Source organism: Odontesthes bonariensis, chromosome 10 (genome assembly GCF_027942865.1).
Source record: "Odontesthes bonariensis isolate fOdoBon6 chromosome 10, fOdoBon6.hap1, whole genome shotgun sequence".
Classification (NCBI taxonomy): Eukaryota; Metazoa; Chordata; class Actinopteri; order Atheriniformes; family Atherinopsidae; genus Odontesthes; species Odontesthes bonariensis.
Window position 1 is genome coordinate 32,052,038 of NC_134515.1, and position 14,973 is coordinate 32,067,010.

Sequence of the window (14,973 nt, forward strand, 5' to 3'; positions counted from 1 at the left end):
CATCTTCCGTTTTCCTGAGAACAGAAACTGCGATGGCTTTCATTTTACAGTTGTCATAAAGATAGCCCAGGGACCCTGTGATTGTCAGTGAGCGTGTACAGTAAAGTACATTGATCCTTGCTCACTGTCAGTTGGTTGAGTCATAAAATACACATTCTTCAGTTGCCATAGAGCACTGAACAAAACACTGACGCGGTTAGTCTCCACTCACATTTGTCATGCGAATCAGGTTGAATAAATTAACCTCAACGTAACAGGGTGGTGTCTATAAACTAGCAGCAACATGATTTAATCCAAAGATACAAATCACAGTGATGAGGCTCCATTGCAGGCTGCAGTTGGATGGTTTCTGTCAGGTAATGGATCCTCCATATGTGTGTCAGTGCTCAGTTCTCTCAACACATTCTTCCCTCACAATGACTGTGTGAAAAATGTTGGTGTGTTTATGGGAAAAAAAGAAAAAAAGGCCTTTAACTTCAGATTTTTGTTTAATTTATTTTTTTCCTCCTATATACAGCTCAGGATATGTACACCCAGATCTGAATCTAAACTGTTTAAAACTCTTTAACATTTTACAGAGGGGTAATTAACCAGTGAGTCTGGAAAAGAATCTGATAGTTTGGAAGCCAGACAGCATTAAGATTTAAGTGCATTTCTTTGGTGTTGCTTGTGAAACTCGCATCTCATATTCACTGTTGGTGACGTCTCACAGATCTTTTATGATGCTAATTGACCATTCAACTTCTTTTCAAGCAAAAACGGGGAATATAATTGAATTCCTGCTTCTTAAGTGCAAGATTTCCTGCATTGTTCTATTCCACAGGGCAGTAAACTGAATTAACTGAAGGCATCAGTTCCTGTGAAACCTTTATATTTGTCCAAATTTTTCCTTTTATATCTTTAGACTAATGTATCAGTGGATTTAGTGTTGATGAATAGGTTTCTTCCTTACGAGAAGGAACTGAGACTAATTTATCGTTATGGTTGGGTGAGGTAGTTATGTAACAGGTAGGACAGGTGATATGTAGTAAAGGAGGCAGTACTGAAAAGACACCGTTGTTGATATATAAGCAGCTAAAAACCTCAAGGACTGCAGACCCGTGATGACGTAGAGAGCCCACAGCTGATGGCACGCTGGAGGGAATGGGGTGTTATCCTCTTGTTTATACACACACATCTTTTTCACCAGTGATGAAATTTGAATGATATTGTATTCATGTGGCAGAATGCAGCTCCTACAATGGTTTAGTGAGCTTTGTTTGACCCCCCCGCTGCTCCTCTGGAGGGCAGAAGACATTTTCAGGAGCAGTGGTCGTTCTCTCCTCTTTCACTGGATCACACAGATGGTCTCACGCTCTTCATTTTACAGCAAAATGTGTTTGGTTTCCTCCAGCAGCCAGCTCTTCTCGCACTATCTGCCCTCTCTGATGGCTCACAATGGGGACGATCAGTAATATAGAGTCGTTCCAAATGATGGCAGTTGAGTCAGCAGCAGTCACACGGGCCTTTTATTGATCCGTTTGATCTCAAGAATTGTCCTGAGAGATCAGTTGTTCCTTAAAACAGTAGGTGTTGTTTAATCGAGTGAGAATCATCATTGATTGACTTGTTAAGCGTAAATCAAAGACTTGAAAGTTTAACCTTATATGTGCACGGTGTGTGGACTTAAATTTCTGACATTAATTCTAGCTTATAAAACGGAAAATTGGCATCTTAAGATTTGTTGCTTTTCTTTCTCATTTGATATTATTCTACTTTCTGAATCCAGTTAGTCCGCTTTGTTTGTGTGTGAAGCATTTATATGACTCATGTTTAGCAGCTTGCTCTCCAGTTGCACTAATTATATCAGGTGCTAGAAGACTTATATTTCCCCATACGGCGTGGGAGGAGCTAGAAGCTAAAGAGGTGTGTGTCTGAGAGGGAGAACTGGCAAGACAAAGAAGTTTCCCTGAAGCTTAAAGGTGGAGATTACTTCAGGGTGAACTCACACATTTATGATTGTTGTTTGTTTGACCATTGACCTGCAGCACACCTTATCTGCAGGATCAGGTAGGCAGACAGACACACAAGCGGAGAAACAGCAGTGTTTCACTGTGCTCTCCACTTCTGTCTGGACCTTGGTTTCCTGGAGATGGATTTCCCCTGACTTGTGGAGTTACCCTTGTGCTTCTGATTCTGATTATTCAACCTTTTTAAAAAAAAAAAAAAAAATTATTATTCTTTGGTTTGGGGGGATTTTCTGTTTTCCTGTGGAAAATGGTCCGTTTTGGTCGCCTGTCATCCTGGCACAGCTGGGACCTGCTGCATGTGGACACAGATATTCCCGAGTCGCCGCCTCCTGACAGAAGGCCGACAACAAGTGACTGTCAGGTGAGAGGTTTGTGGACCCATCTGTGTGCGAGACTGAGCTCCAGTGATGATGTAATATTTTAGTTTTGTGATATTTTTTTCCCAGGCTTTGCAATAATGTCAATTAGTCAAGTAGTGAGCACATGATGGTAAGCTGTATATCTTTTTGGTTTGTTGAAACCTGTGAAGACACCATCTTGCTCTGTAGGAAATTTATATTGGGTATTTTGTCACTGCTGTATGACTTTAGAGATTAAACAAGGCTCTTTTACAATGAAGTTCTTTTACCCACCGATGTTGAACACCCTTATTGTAAGTCGCTTTGGATAAAAGCATCTGCAAAATGGACGTAATGTAATGTAAATGTAATACCTGAGAGCTGATTATATTTGCTTTTGATTGTTGGCTGAAGGTTAAGTATCAGAAGCAACATTCTGACGTCGTAGCAGTATCTCACCCCAGGCTGCGCTTCCGTTCATGCCACAGGCTTGAACTGAGGTGTCCCTAAAACATGCAGCGCGTGTTGACCGCCGGGGATTCTTATAGTTTCTATTTCCTGGTTATGCACACATGAAGCGTGCATGTGTGTTTGCCCGGGTATGTGTGTGTCCCAACTTCCAGGAAGGTCTGTGTCGCACTGTTTTCCCATCGTTAATCAACCCACCTGATCAAGGGGAGTCGTTATCAGTTGAATGCCATAAAGGCAGTAGCTAGGGGAGGGGTGGGGGTTGGGGGGGTGTAGTAAGCAGTAAGGGGAACCCAAAATGACTGGGGTTAGTTTCTTTTTTAAAAATGTTCCTTTTTCCAGGCCAAGGTTAATGCCACAAACCTCAGTGGATAAGATAAGGCTTATCCACTGTGGTTTGATATCATTAACCTGACTTGGCCCCACTAGACTCACTGCACAAGTCGCAGTTCCCAAAGTGAGTTGCTTTACAACGAAGAAAGCTCAGGGCCCCGCTGCCCGGTGCTCTGACTGACAGGTTTACACAGCAGACACAAGGGAAACCTTGTAAACATAATGAGATAGGCAGACATGAATAGAGCAGCTTAATGTTTGCTGTGAGGCTACATTTACTTAGACTGAAGAGTTATCTGGCAGCATACTGACCTAAAGAGAAATATACTCAAAGAATTTAAATGTTTATGTTCGTGACTTACAATAATTTTTTTTTATTATCTGTGACTAACTTATTAGTTTATATCTACTAGTTTCAGCTCTGGAAGGTTGTCAGACATTTCTGCCGCTCCTGAAGGAGCAGGCGTGTGCTTTCTTTTGCTTATCTGTTGAACATAAGCAGCCTATTAAATGTGCTGAGACAAGTACACAAAGGGGATTTCCCGTTTGGCCGTTATTTTGGAAAATTCTTTCCTTGTTTTTGTCATCTAGCATGGCATTGTTCAAAGGTCTCCAAGCAAAATGGTGACTGGACATAACAATGAAGCTTTGTTTCCAAGTAAAAGCAAAATAGAAATGTCCACTCTATTATCTTCCTATACTATTTAGCTAATTGCTAGTAAGAAAAGCTGATTTATTTATTTATTTATTTTTTTGGAAAAACTGGTCAGCTGTACAACAGCGAGTGGTTCGTTTCCCTGTTGAGGCTGACCTACAGAGCATTTGTCATCCTCACAAGCACCAGGATGCCACTTTGAACCAGGGAGCTCCCTGCAAGCTGTCACGCTGACTCCACCTCCAAATATTCAGATCAACCACCTCTTGTACCTCCTTTTTCCTGCCCTACACAATGAGGCAGGATCCTTCTGGTTGCTATGACTTCAGGCCAGTGTGTGTATGAAATGTAAGCAGGCTGGGTGCCTCAGTGAGTAGGTCTCACTAGTGACTGTTTGGACAGCAGGACACGACACAGATACGTCTGGGCTCAGGGAGGAGCTACAATCGGTGCACAGCAGGACGAGGGGAACTAGCTGGACCCTGTCAGCCGGAGGGGGTCATTTCAAAACCCAGTGGTCCAGTGAAGCGTTGGTAGGGGGAAAAAAAGCATCAAAACTCAGAGTGGCCAGAGCGGTGTGGCTGTGTGTTTCACAAGTTGAAGTGGAAAAAGAGGAGGCAAGAAGCTGACAGAAAGCGGCAGCTGGCTCCAGAATGGGCTGTGGTCCATGAATCCAGCTGAAGGATTAGGATGGTTTTTATTACTTTTGACATGCCTCTGGCTTCAATGGTGAGCACTGTTCCTATGGTTGGAAACTGCTGATAGTTTTTTACACTTGAGTTTTTAGAATGACAACTTCCTGGCGTTGCTTTTGTTTGTTAGAAGCTCGTCTTTTGTTAGCGTTTTTTGTAAAGATGATCAGCTTTCTTAATGCGAGATTTAGATTGCTGGAAAGCTTTCTCATGTTAAGTGTTCTTTTTCGTTTTAAATGTGTTGGACTGGTTTCTGTTTGCTCAGTAGTGTGTGTTCAACCTCACAGGGTCCAGACTTTCCCTGTTTGACCATGTGGACACCTCTAAACACCTGTGTCCTAGACTATTTGGACAAAAAAAATAAATAAAAAAAAAAAAATTTCATTCACGTAAACTGTTTCTCTTTCGCTGCAGTTGTTGCTTTAAAGCCAACTTGTCTCTTTCCAGTGAAGTTGCTGCTTTCTTTGGGATAATTTTTTGAAGATACAGGACTACAACCCATTTAAGATTCTGGAGGACCCCCATTCAGATATACTATCTTGTTATGCCAAAGCGTACGGGCCACTTGTGAGCCTCTGTCCTGTTAAGTGGTTCCATAATGGTGTGGGGACTATCTTCCTAAAATGGTATTCTGTGAAGTCCATGACATATAAACAATAGCTTCTTCTTTAATTTACATTTAATTCTAGACATATACTTCTACAAGGCATTAATAGTTGTAATAATGGAAGTTGTTTACCGCTTTATCCCTTTTATTCAAATCTTGTTCACGCTTGTTCTTGTTGTTTACGCTTTTAGTTTTACGTTGATTTTTTTTTTTTTTTTTTTTTTTTTTTTTTTTCACAAATATCTCGATAAAGGTTGTTCAAGTAATGGAGGAGATGAGTTAATGCAAATGTTTTTACCATCTGGTTAGTCAGTAAGCCGAATCAATTATCTGTGATGCTAAAAAAATCTTCTGGCTTCTCGGAAGACTGGACCGTTTTCACTCATGACGGTGAAGTGATTTCCTTTTTTGGGTTTGACTTTTCACAGCCAAAATGCTGAAAATCTTTTGCTGATGAATTCTTAGCTGCAGCTTGATGACATCTTCTGAAACTGACTGAGCTGCAGACGTGTCTGACCGTGTTGCCGAAACCAGACATACACCTTGTGTCCTTTGTGATATCCAACAGCTTTGGGCACAAGTGTTTTGACTTCCCGGTGTTTGTGTGTGCGCCTCTGTGTGTTTAGTAGGGGTGATCAGTGAAAGAATTTTGTTGGAATGGCTGGCCAGTTTCAGCAACAGTGTCAGTGTCCAGGAATGTAAGTTCTGTGTCACTGTGTTTGATATGGGGGGGGGGGGGGTCAGTGGCCTGTCTCTCACTGACTCCCCAACAGCAGATTCCTCAGCACTGACACTCCAACGACAAAAACAACTGCTTCCTCAGATACTGAGGTGGCCCCTGTTTGTTTGCTTTGCCGCGTCTCGTAAAGTGAACAGAGATTGCAGGAGCGAGGCTGCGCAGCAGGGCCTGCTGACAGGGTAACAATGGCCAGGGAACAATGGCCAGAATCGGGCCGTCTGTTCTTATGGAACAACCTCCCGCCTGCTCCTTGTGATGTCATGAGCATTCACTGTGAGGAAGTGGCAGTCCTTCCCCCTCCTGTTTTTGTCCGACCATTAGGATAGTTGTAACGGTCCTGTTGATGTCATCCTTTGCCCAGAATTCCCCTCTGATTTCCTGCTTATCCTGTCTTTGTGTATTTCTTTCATTCCGCCATCGTCTCTTTCCATCGATGGTGTTTCCCCTGAGTTGACAAAATTGCACACGACAGTATGCCTGCTCTTTCGTTTTCCGTTTTGTTCCTTCTACTGTACATCGCATTGATTCCATCTGTGCTCTGTGCCTTGCAGGGTCAGGCGCGACGGAGGAAGAACATGACAGAGTTCCTGGGGGAGAGCAACATTCCGACCCCGGATTCCCTGGGACAGATGGGTGGCTCTCTGCCCAGCGTCGGGGCTGGGCCCGACAGCTGGAAGAATCGCGCCGCCAGCCGCTTCAGCGTCTTGTTCAGCTCCAACGCTGGAGCAGGGGCCTTCGGCAAGGTACGGCTGCATATGCCTTCAAATGCAAGAGGGTGTGACTTCTGTTTCAAACAAAGTGCCAGACTTTCTTTTGGCTGTACATAAATTGCAAAAGCTGTATGGAGCAGGCTCTGTGCCCAGACGTGTCTCACATTAAGCATTTAAAAACAAACAAAACAGTAGCAGTGGGAGGAGGTCAGAGGGCCATATTCCAGCAGTCCTGGTGAAGTCATTTCCCTTAAGTCTCCTGACTTGTCGGCTCGCATACTGTCCTCCCAGCAGATCTGGAAATGAACAGGTGGAGGGAAAACGTTGTGCTCTCTCCCAGTTTCTTAGTTTTAAAAAAACTCAAAGTAAGAGTTTTACATTTGGGACAAATATGTTACAGTATTTTTATATTGTTAAATGCAGCAGTCGGCTTACCTTTGTTGAAAGCTCACTGATTGGAGCGAAAGAAAAACCCAAAAGTCAAACCCTTCCTTTTAGCTTTCATTTCATCATTTTCCACAATTAGAATCAGAATCATTCTAATAAAGTGCAACCACTCGCCCACAAACGCACTCCCATTGTATCCTCCTCCCTGAGGTCACATCCTGCATAGTAGCAGATGTCAGATTGAGACACTATCATTCAGTCACCTGTCAATTCCAGGCTCTATTCAACCTTTCTGTCCCACTTAACTCAAGGCCAGGGATCCTGCAACAGGACCTGGACCTCTGTCACCCTCCATATGGAAGAATTAAATAACCATCAGTCAGCTGATGAATGAGTCCTGAAATGATCACGTTGCTCTTTAATGTCCCGCCGTATTTCTAACCATAAGTGTTTCTCTGAAGGTTTCATGAGCCATAAAGCCCTGCTTCATTTCTCTCCATTGTGCTGTAGCTCTCGCCCCCTCTCCCCTGTCCTCTATTGTTAAACTGGTCTCAATGCACTGAGCTCATTTTCATAACCACGTAAAGCCTGCCAGCTTGAACAAAGACCTGAATAGCAGCAACTGCTGGATTTAAATATCAAGGCACCAATGAGGACAGTGTTTGTTTGCTAATAATACAAGGACCCCTTTTACAGTTTGAATGGGTGAATAAACAGCCTCACAGAAACCAATGCTCTCATGCTGTCCAAGCTAATTAGCACCCACTTTCAAAATTGTTCTTATCTTGTCACAGGAGGGGGATCGTCTGGAGCAGCTCCAGAGCAAGCTCCACTCCTACACCCGGTTTGGGCTGCCCAAGGTGCCGCGGCAGCTCTCCTTCCACCAGGACTCCTGGGAGGAGGAGGAGGAGACCAACCTAGTCCTGGAGGACAGCTGGCAGACGCTGCTGGACAACTCAGAGGTACAGTGCACACAGAACACACTCATTTTAGACCTACATAGACAGTCAACTACCACTGGTGGGAAACGAGCAGCAACATAAAAGTTTTTCAACCCCCTGCTGCGAAATCATTTTTCTTTGATCACCACGTGATTTCCCAAAAGCATGCCAACATTCTACTCCCTCCGTGCCCAATTCTGACGGCCTTATCAGTTTGTTTCGAAACCCTTTCCCTGTTGCCTTTATTCCCGTAATAAAACCCATAAAGCATTTCACTCTCAGTCTGCTGTGAGGAGCTGTAAATGCCTTTTTAAATGATAATGTCCATCACAGACTGTCACTGGCTCCCACCTGTTAATGTGTACATGCCTAATCAGCTCATTGCTCAGCTGCTTTATTATCCCGGGGACTGTACCTTCATGAGTTACATAATCCATGTTCCTGGTCAGATTGCTGAAAACTTCCCAGTAATGCAGTTAGTGGCGAAATGAAGAATATTGGCAGCAAGTTGTTTTTATTTTAATGACCCATTCTTGAAGGAATTAGTAGGACATGCTACCGCAGCATGTGATGGTGACCTTGAATCTATAAAGATGCCAAGTTTGGATCTAGTCTAAATCTGGAATCTACATCACAAATCATTACATAAAGTATTGTCATTTATAGTCTTGCTATGAAGTGCCATAGTGCCACACACCAAACTAGTTATGTGAAAAAGAAAGGGCATCCACTTTTAAATTTTAAAGTTTTACATATCTCGGTATATAAAGCAATATATATTTCTAAAATATGTATCCTCACCAGGTCCTAAAGTCTGATAAATACAATCTCAGATGAACAAGAGCACATATTTATCTTGCCATTATTGATTTATTAAGAACTAAGACAAAAAGCGGAAGCAGGGTTTGAAAATCAAAGTACAAACCATACAAACTGCAAAAAACGGCTACCTGTCAGACTCTACAGGGAATGTGGGAATGTATTTGTCACACTTACAAGTATTTTTGTGTTTGTACAGACGTTGACCAGGCGACAGTTCCACCAGCAGGAGGCTATATGGGAGCTGCTGCACACAGAAGCCACCTACATAAAGAAACTCCGAGTCATCACTGATGTAAGAGCTACTGCTAACATGCACCTAAAGGACACATATTGCTGTTGGTTATGCAAGAACACATGGCTTCTTTACTCTGACAGATAAGACTCACAGTGAACGTCTTGTTGAGAAAAGCCTTTATTGTCGTCCTGTAAGCAGCTTGCTGAGAAAGTCAACGATTTGAATTATAAACCTTTAGCTTTAATACCTCACTGCCATCTTGGAGTTTATCATGTGTTTTTTTTTTTTTTTCAATTTTTCTATCTAAAGCTGTTGTTTCGCCCTCTGCAGCTGTTTCTGAGTGGGCTGCTGAACCTGCAGGAGAGTGGCCTGCTGACAGAGGTGGAGCCCATCAAGCTGTTCAGCAACATTCAGGAGATAGTTCGCCTCCACACCTCACTGTGGAACCAGGTCATGCTGCCTGTCCTGGACAAGGCCAGAGAGGCCCGGGCCCTGCTCGACCCCACGCACCTCTACGATGGCTTCATGATGGTCAGTCGTAGTTACGCAGAATGATAAAGTGTTTAATAGGACTGCACGGACAACAGAAATGGTTTTAACTGGTTTGGAAGTAATATCCCTGATGGATGTCTCTGTTTGTGATCTCAGTTTGGCTTCAGGTTCCAGCCCTACATCCGTTACTGCATGGAGGAGGAGGGCTGTATGGAGTACATGCGCTCGCTTCACAGGGACAATGAGCTCTTCAGGACATACGTCACGGTCAGTTCTCTCTGCTCTCTCACCATAAAACTGATCCAAGATTCCTGCAGCACACCGTGTCCTAACGCGCTCATCCTCAGCCTTTTTTTTTTTTTTATCTCATCTTTGCCTTGACTTCCTGTCTTTGTTTGTCTCTACTCAGTGGGCAGAGACCAATAAACAGTGTAACCGACTGAAGCTGGCTGACATGTTGGCAAAGCCTCATCAGAGGCTAACTAAATATCCCCTCCTGCTGAAAAGTGTACTGAAGAAGACTGACGAACCGTCAGCCCGCGAGATCCTCAGCAGCATGGTAGGGATGTTAAAAATGTGCCACTTTTCCAACTGACACTCGAGCATGGCTGTTTTCTGCTCTGGCAGACGTGTGACATTATTGCGTGTTTTTCCTCTTCCAGGTGGGCACAGTGGAAGGCTTCATCAACAGCGTAGACTCGCAGATGCGACAGCGTCAGGAGCAGCAGAAGCTGGCCGCCATCTCTGCGCGTATAGACTCCTACGAGGCTGTGGAGGGCAGCAGTGAAGAAGTGGAGAAGGCAAGAATTGATTTATGGGGCACACGTTTTTTTCAGATATGAGAGCTCGTGTGAAATCGAACTTCACGCTTTTGTGCAACCCCCCCACAGATCCTCAAAGAATACAACCACTTTGATCTTATGGCTCCCATGAGAGGAACATCACCGGAGGAGACTCGACAGCTGCATTTGGAGGGAGGGCTGCGGATGAAAGAGGGCAAAGATAGTCGGGTAAGACTGAGCTGCATGCTTGCTTGTAAACACAGGACAAGCTCTTATCTTTTTACCCAACTTAGCTACACATGGTTTTTCCTCCCAAGTGTAAAGACACTCCAACTTCACTGTTTTCTCATAAAAAATATTCATGTCATGTTTATTTCTCCTGCAGATGGATATTCAGTGTTTTCTGTTTACTGACCTTCTGCTAATAACCAAACCTGTAAAAAGAATGGTTAAAATTATCCGCCAGCCTCTTCTCATTCACAATGTCGTCTGTAAGGAAGCCAAAGACCCTGGTAAGTGCTCTGAAGTAGATTTTTTTTTTTCATAATTTCATAATCATAAACTCATAATTTGATATATGGCCCGTTTTGTCTACGAATGTAAAACAAAGGGAAGTAGGAAAACATGACGCTTTAGAAGGTGCAGCAACCAACACCACAAGCTGTAAAAATGAGCACCTTTTTTTTTTGGTCTCCTTAGGATCATTCATCCTTATCTACCTCAATGAGTTCAAAAGTGCAGTGGCAGCCTACACTTTCCAGGCCAACACCGCCACCCAGGGGAGAAGCTGGATAGATGCAATCTGTAACGCCCAGGTATGAGAGGCAGCTCCTCTCGCATAAGTTCTCCGACAGCATCCGGACTGATGTCTTAGCATCTTTAATAAGATGCTGTGATTACTTTGTAATGTGGATGTGTTGTTGCACTTCAGAACCAGCTGCAGAGGCTTCGCGCTGAGGAGGACCTCCGGCAGCAGGACATTCGAAAGAGACGGACGGAGGTCGAGGAGGATGAGGAGGAAGACGAGAGTAGCAACTCCACTACAAGTTCCCCAGCTCTGCAGCATAAAGACCAGCTGAACTCAAGGTAGCAGAGCGTACAGTTGAACTGTGATAAATAACTAATTTAATGAAAATCAAAATTCTGTGATTGTAAATTCATTTGAAAGTGAAACAGCTGCTACTGCTTGCCTAGTTATTTTATTGACAAAGTTTAGACTTCAAATGTTGAAGTCAGCAATGCCTTTAAGGATCGGTTAATCGATAAATAAACCTTTCTTTTCAGCCAATCGGATGGTTCCACTGAGACTCTGTCAGTGATGGACGTTGATGAGCCAGTCGAGCACCAACAATCCTCTTCCTCCAACTCAAACCACGAGGAAAGCACTGACAAAGACCCCCCCATGGTTAACTCTGATCACAGTCAGGAGGTGGTGCCTGACAGCGAGGAGCTGAACGCTCAGTATCAGTCTCTCTCCAGGGACAGCGCATATGGTACCCTCTCCCCTGAATCCTTCATACAAGAGCTGCAGCCACAGCCCGGCCAGAGTGAAGGAGAGGAGACCGAGGAGGAAGAGGCATACCGGGAGGGTCCGGAGGAGGAGCGTGTAGAGGCAGAAATAGAGGAGGTCGAAGAAAAGAAAGAGGAGGAGAAGGAAGAGGAAGAGTGTGCATCTCTGGGGTCCCAGTTATCAGTAGTTCAGTTGTGTAAACCTCGCCGGCGGCCTCACGTTCAGTCCAGACATCACTGCCTGCAGAGGCTGTCCTCTCTGACTTTATCTCGCTCTGAGGACAACCTCTTGCGGCACTTCCATGAGGAAAACCCTGTATCTCACATACATTCACTCAGCTCTGAGGCCCCGCCATCAAATTGTGGGAACGTGGACATGTCCTCTCTGCCACACAGCAAGAGCCTGTCAGAGCTGCAGCTGAATGGCATGGAGCTGTTCTCCAGCAGCCTTGACCAGTCAGACGACTGCTTGAGCATGAGCTTGCCCTCTGACAAACTGCAGGCCAGCCTGATCAGGGCAGAGGCTCGGTACGGCCACGGGGAGCCGGCGGGTCCTAATGAGGGTAATCGGTTTCTGAGGAACAGCGCAGATGAGGGAATGGCTCCATCTGGCTGCATAGGCAAGAAATGCGAGTCAGTGGCCAGCAATGAGCCAGGGAAAACGTCACCGAAAAAGAGGAAATCTACAACCCAGCAGCACAAGAAGCTGACTCTAGCTCAGCTGTACAGGATACGCACCACTCTCGTCCTCAACTCCACGCTGACGGCATCGTAAGTCATTCCATCCAGATTACCAGCCCATCATTTTCTTTAATGTTCAGATCAGAATGTGTATTAACCTTATTTATTCTTTTCCAGGGAGGTTTGACCACTCTTGGAAAAACAGCTGACCAGTGGTGAGCAGACTTTAAGAGGAACAACACTGGTTTTCTGAATGGACTGAATTTCTTGAGACACAGATGCACTCTCTCTCGTACTGTCCTCTCCCTTCCTGTTGCTTTTTGGACAATGACTGCAACATCTTTACATTTGCTCATCAGCAATCACTTCTTTCTTTTTTTTTTTTGGCTATTGCATTGGTTTCTGTGTTCCTCAAACAGAAGGGAGAGGCAGAGAGACATGAACTGCTTGCACTTTGCAACAGAAGTAGCATTATGGAGCTGGAAAACTGCAGGTGGACTGGGAGGAGAGTGCAAAGGGTGGATGTGCTGCCCTGCAGAGAGGAGGCAATGAGGCAGAGGTCTGACAGCCTCATCCCTGCACTCCACACAGGGGGAGCTGAATGCTTCATGAGTGGAAGAGAGGGACAGTAAGTCTTTTTTTTGCTTGTGGCTGAAACCAAAGAAGCACCGAGGACGACCTCCTGATGCTTGTACTACTCCTGGTTTGCTTCAACAAAAGAAAGAAATAATTGCACAGTTATCTTTGTTGAATAGAAGAATCACTAAAGAGTGAATTTACAGTCACGTGATTATTTGTTGTTTGTGTGCAGACCAGACGTGTGTGTGAATGAATGTGTGTTCGAATGATACGTGCTCCTCGATTCTTGACTGAACCAAAACTTATGTCCAACTCTCTGTGAATCCACTAACACACCCAAAGTTTGGGAGGCCTGTGTTGCCAAGCAAAAAAAAGAAAAAGGTAAAGGTAAAAAAAAAACCAGCGGTCCAGTGCAGCCAATCTGATTTCAGCTCATTAAACGGCTGCTTCAAAAGACTTCTTTCTTTACTGTTCATTTTTTATCAATTAGTACATTGAACTAATGACTAAAACTGAGTAATTAAAGCCGTTTTGATGTATTTTCTGCACTATACATAGTATTGCTTGAGACACAAAAGAGAGCGGGCTGGTGGAAAAAGCCAATTTATGATGGTGACATTAGGAGCTTGAAGAAAAGCTTTGAGGTGGATCTTTTCTTTAATGAGTGACTGCAGAGCTTTAGTCCAGGAGATTAATAAAAAAGCTTCTCAGAACATGTAGTATTATTATTCGTACTCCAAAAAAATGCCCAAACCAAATAGGTTAACTCTGTTTACTTTTAGTTTTTTTGTTTGTGTCATATTTATTACGCCTGCTATGTTTTATATATAAGATATTGTTTATAATATTTGCTTTCATGATTTGTAAATGTTTTTTGTTGTCTCTTTTTTTTTTTTTTTTTTTTGTCTCACCAGGCACTAATGTGCTATGAACCAAAATCATGTGTTTCTTCTTTCAGGAATGACGTCACAGTGTCTTACAAAATAATAAAAAAAAAGATGAATAGAAAAAAAAAAGCTCAAATATTTTCCATTCCCTGTGTTAATGGTGTTAATCCAGTGTAATGGAGCTGGAGGTTGGTTCCAAAGGGCGTGTCATTAAAAACAAACATGATCTGATGGACTGCTCACAGACGGGCAGCAGGTGGCGTAAGAACATTTAAGAAGGAGACAGTGGCAATTTACAGCAGAGTATTCATTGCTACGAGTAGCAGTGACTGATCACATCAGCTTTGTCTTTATTTCAGGATGTGAAACCGAACCTGTTGCTTTGGGTCATATCAGCTCTTTAACTTGAGTAACAGCACAATATACTTTACTAAATCAAGAGGAGAAAAAAAAGCTCTTAAAGATGCACAAATTAAACGTATGAAAGTGTAATAATGACCTGTGTTAGTGTTATTTTTTTTATTATCTTTTACCCTCAGAAGTCTATTTCTCATGATCTTATTTCATTTATAGACCAAATGATTAATTGAGTTACTCAGAAAGTAATAATCCTATTGATTATTTCAATCATATTTGGTCGTACTAAATGCATCATATGTGAAGTAATCAGCTTGAACATATCGAGTATAAGTTCATCTGCAAAATTAATGACCAAACACGTAATTCCTTTTCAAATGTAGAAAAGGTAAAAAAGTCCAAACAAATTTCTATTCGATTCCAATTTCATTGTAAAGTCACCTCTAAAGATGTAAATGTAAAAGTACTTTATTTATACAGCCCTTTACAGACAATCCTTACGGTGTACCAAAGTGCTTTACAGCAGGTAATAAATAAAGAGAAGAATAAGTAAAAAAAACAATAAAAGAACAGTGAAAGCAATAAATTACAACAAAATAAAATAAAACTGTCCTCATACTACTGGGTATTAAAAGCAATCCTAAATAAGTAGATTTTTAGCCTACATTTGAAGAGTCCCAGGTCAGAAATAAGACGCAGCTCGACGGGGAGCTTATTCCAGAGCCTGGGGGCAGCAACAGAAAAATGAGG

At 43.2% G+C, this 14,973-nt stretch overlaps 1 protein-coding gene across 9 annotated transcripts in view; it reads left to right on the top strand.

Moving 5' to 3' along the window:
* plekhg5b (pleckstrin homology domain containing, family G (with RhoGef domain) member 5b) overlaps positions 1 to 14,116 on the top strand; it is a 79,021-nt gene extending 64,905 nt beyond the window's left edge. For 6 of the 9 annotated variants that reach the window (XM_075475286.1, XM_075475284.1, XM_075475288.1 and 3 more), the window contains 13 exons: positions 6,393 to 6,584; positions 7,733 to 7,900; positions 8,898 to 8,993; positions 9,267 to 9,467; positions 9,585 to 9,695; positions 9,838 to 9,987; positions 10,091 to 10,228; positions 10,319 to 10,438; positions 10,596 to 10,722; positions 10,910 to 11,025; positions 11,142 to 11,296; positions 11,495 to 12,490; positions 12,578 to 14,116. In XM_075475286.1, coding sequence (XP_075331401.1) covers positions 6,393 to 6,584; positions 7,733 to 7,900; positions 8,898 to 8,993; positions 9,267 to 9,467; positions 9,585 to 9,695; positions 9,838 to 9,987; positions 10,091 to 10,228; positions 10,319 to 10,438; positions 10,596 to 10,722; positions 10,910 to 11,025; positions 11,142 to 11,296; positions 11,495 to 12,490; positions 12,578 to 12,587 — 2,580 coding nt within the window. In that variant the 3' untranslated portion in view covers positions 12,588 to 14,116. Of the gene's footprint in view, positions 1 to 4,119; positions 4,533 to 6,392; positions 6,585 to 7,732; positions 7,901 to 8,897; positions 8,994 to 9,266; positions 9,468 to 9,584; positions 9,696 to 9,837; positions 9,988 to 10,090; positions 10,229 to 10,318; positions 10,439 to 10,595; positions 10,723 to 10,909; positions 11,026 to 11,141; positions 11,297 to 11,494; positions 12,495 to 12,577 lie in introns of those variants that run through there. The other 3 variants (XM_075475287.1, XM_075475285.1, XM_075475294.1) reach the window with 2 other exon arrangements.
* Positions 14,117 to 14,973: the final 857 nt, after the last annotated feature.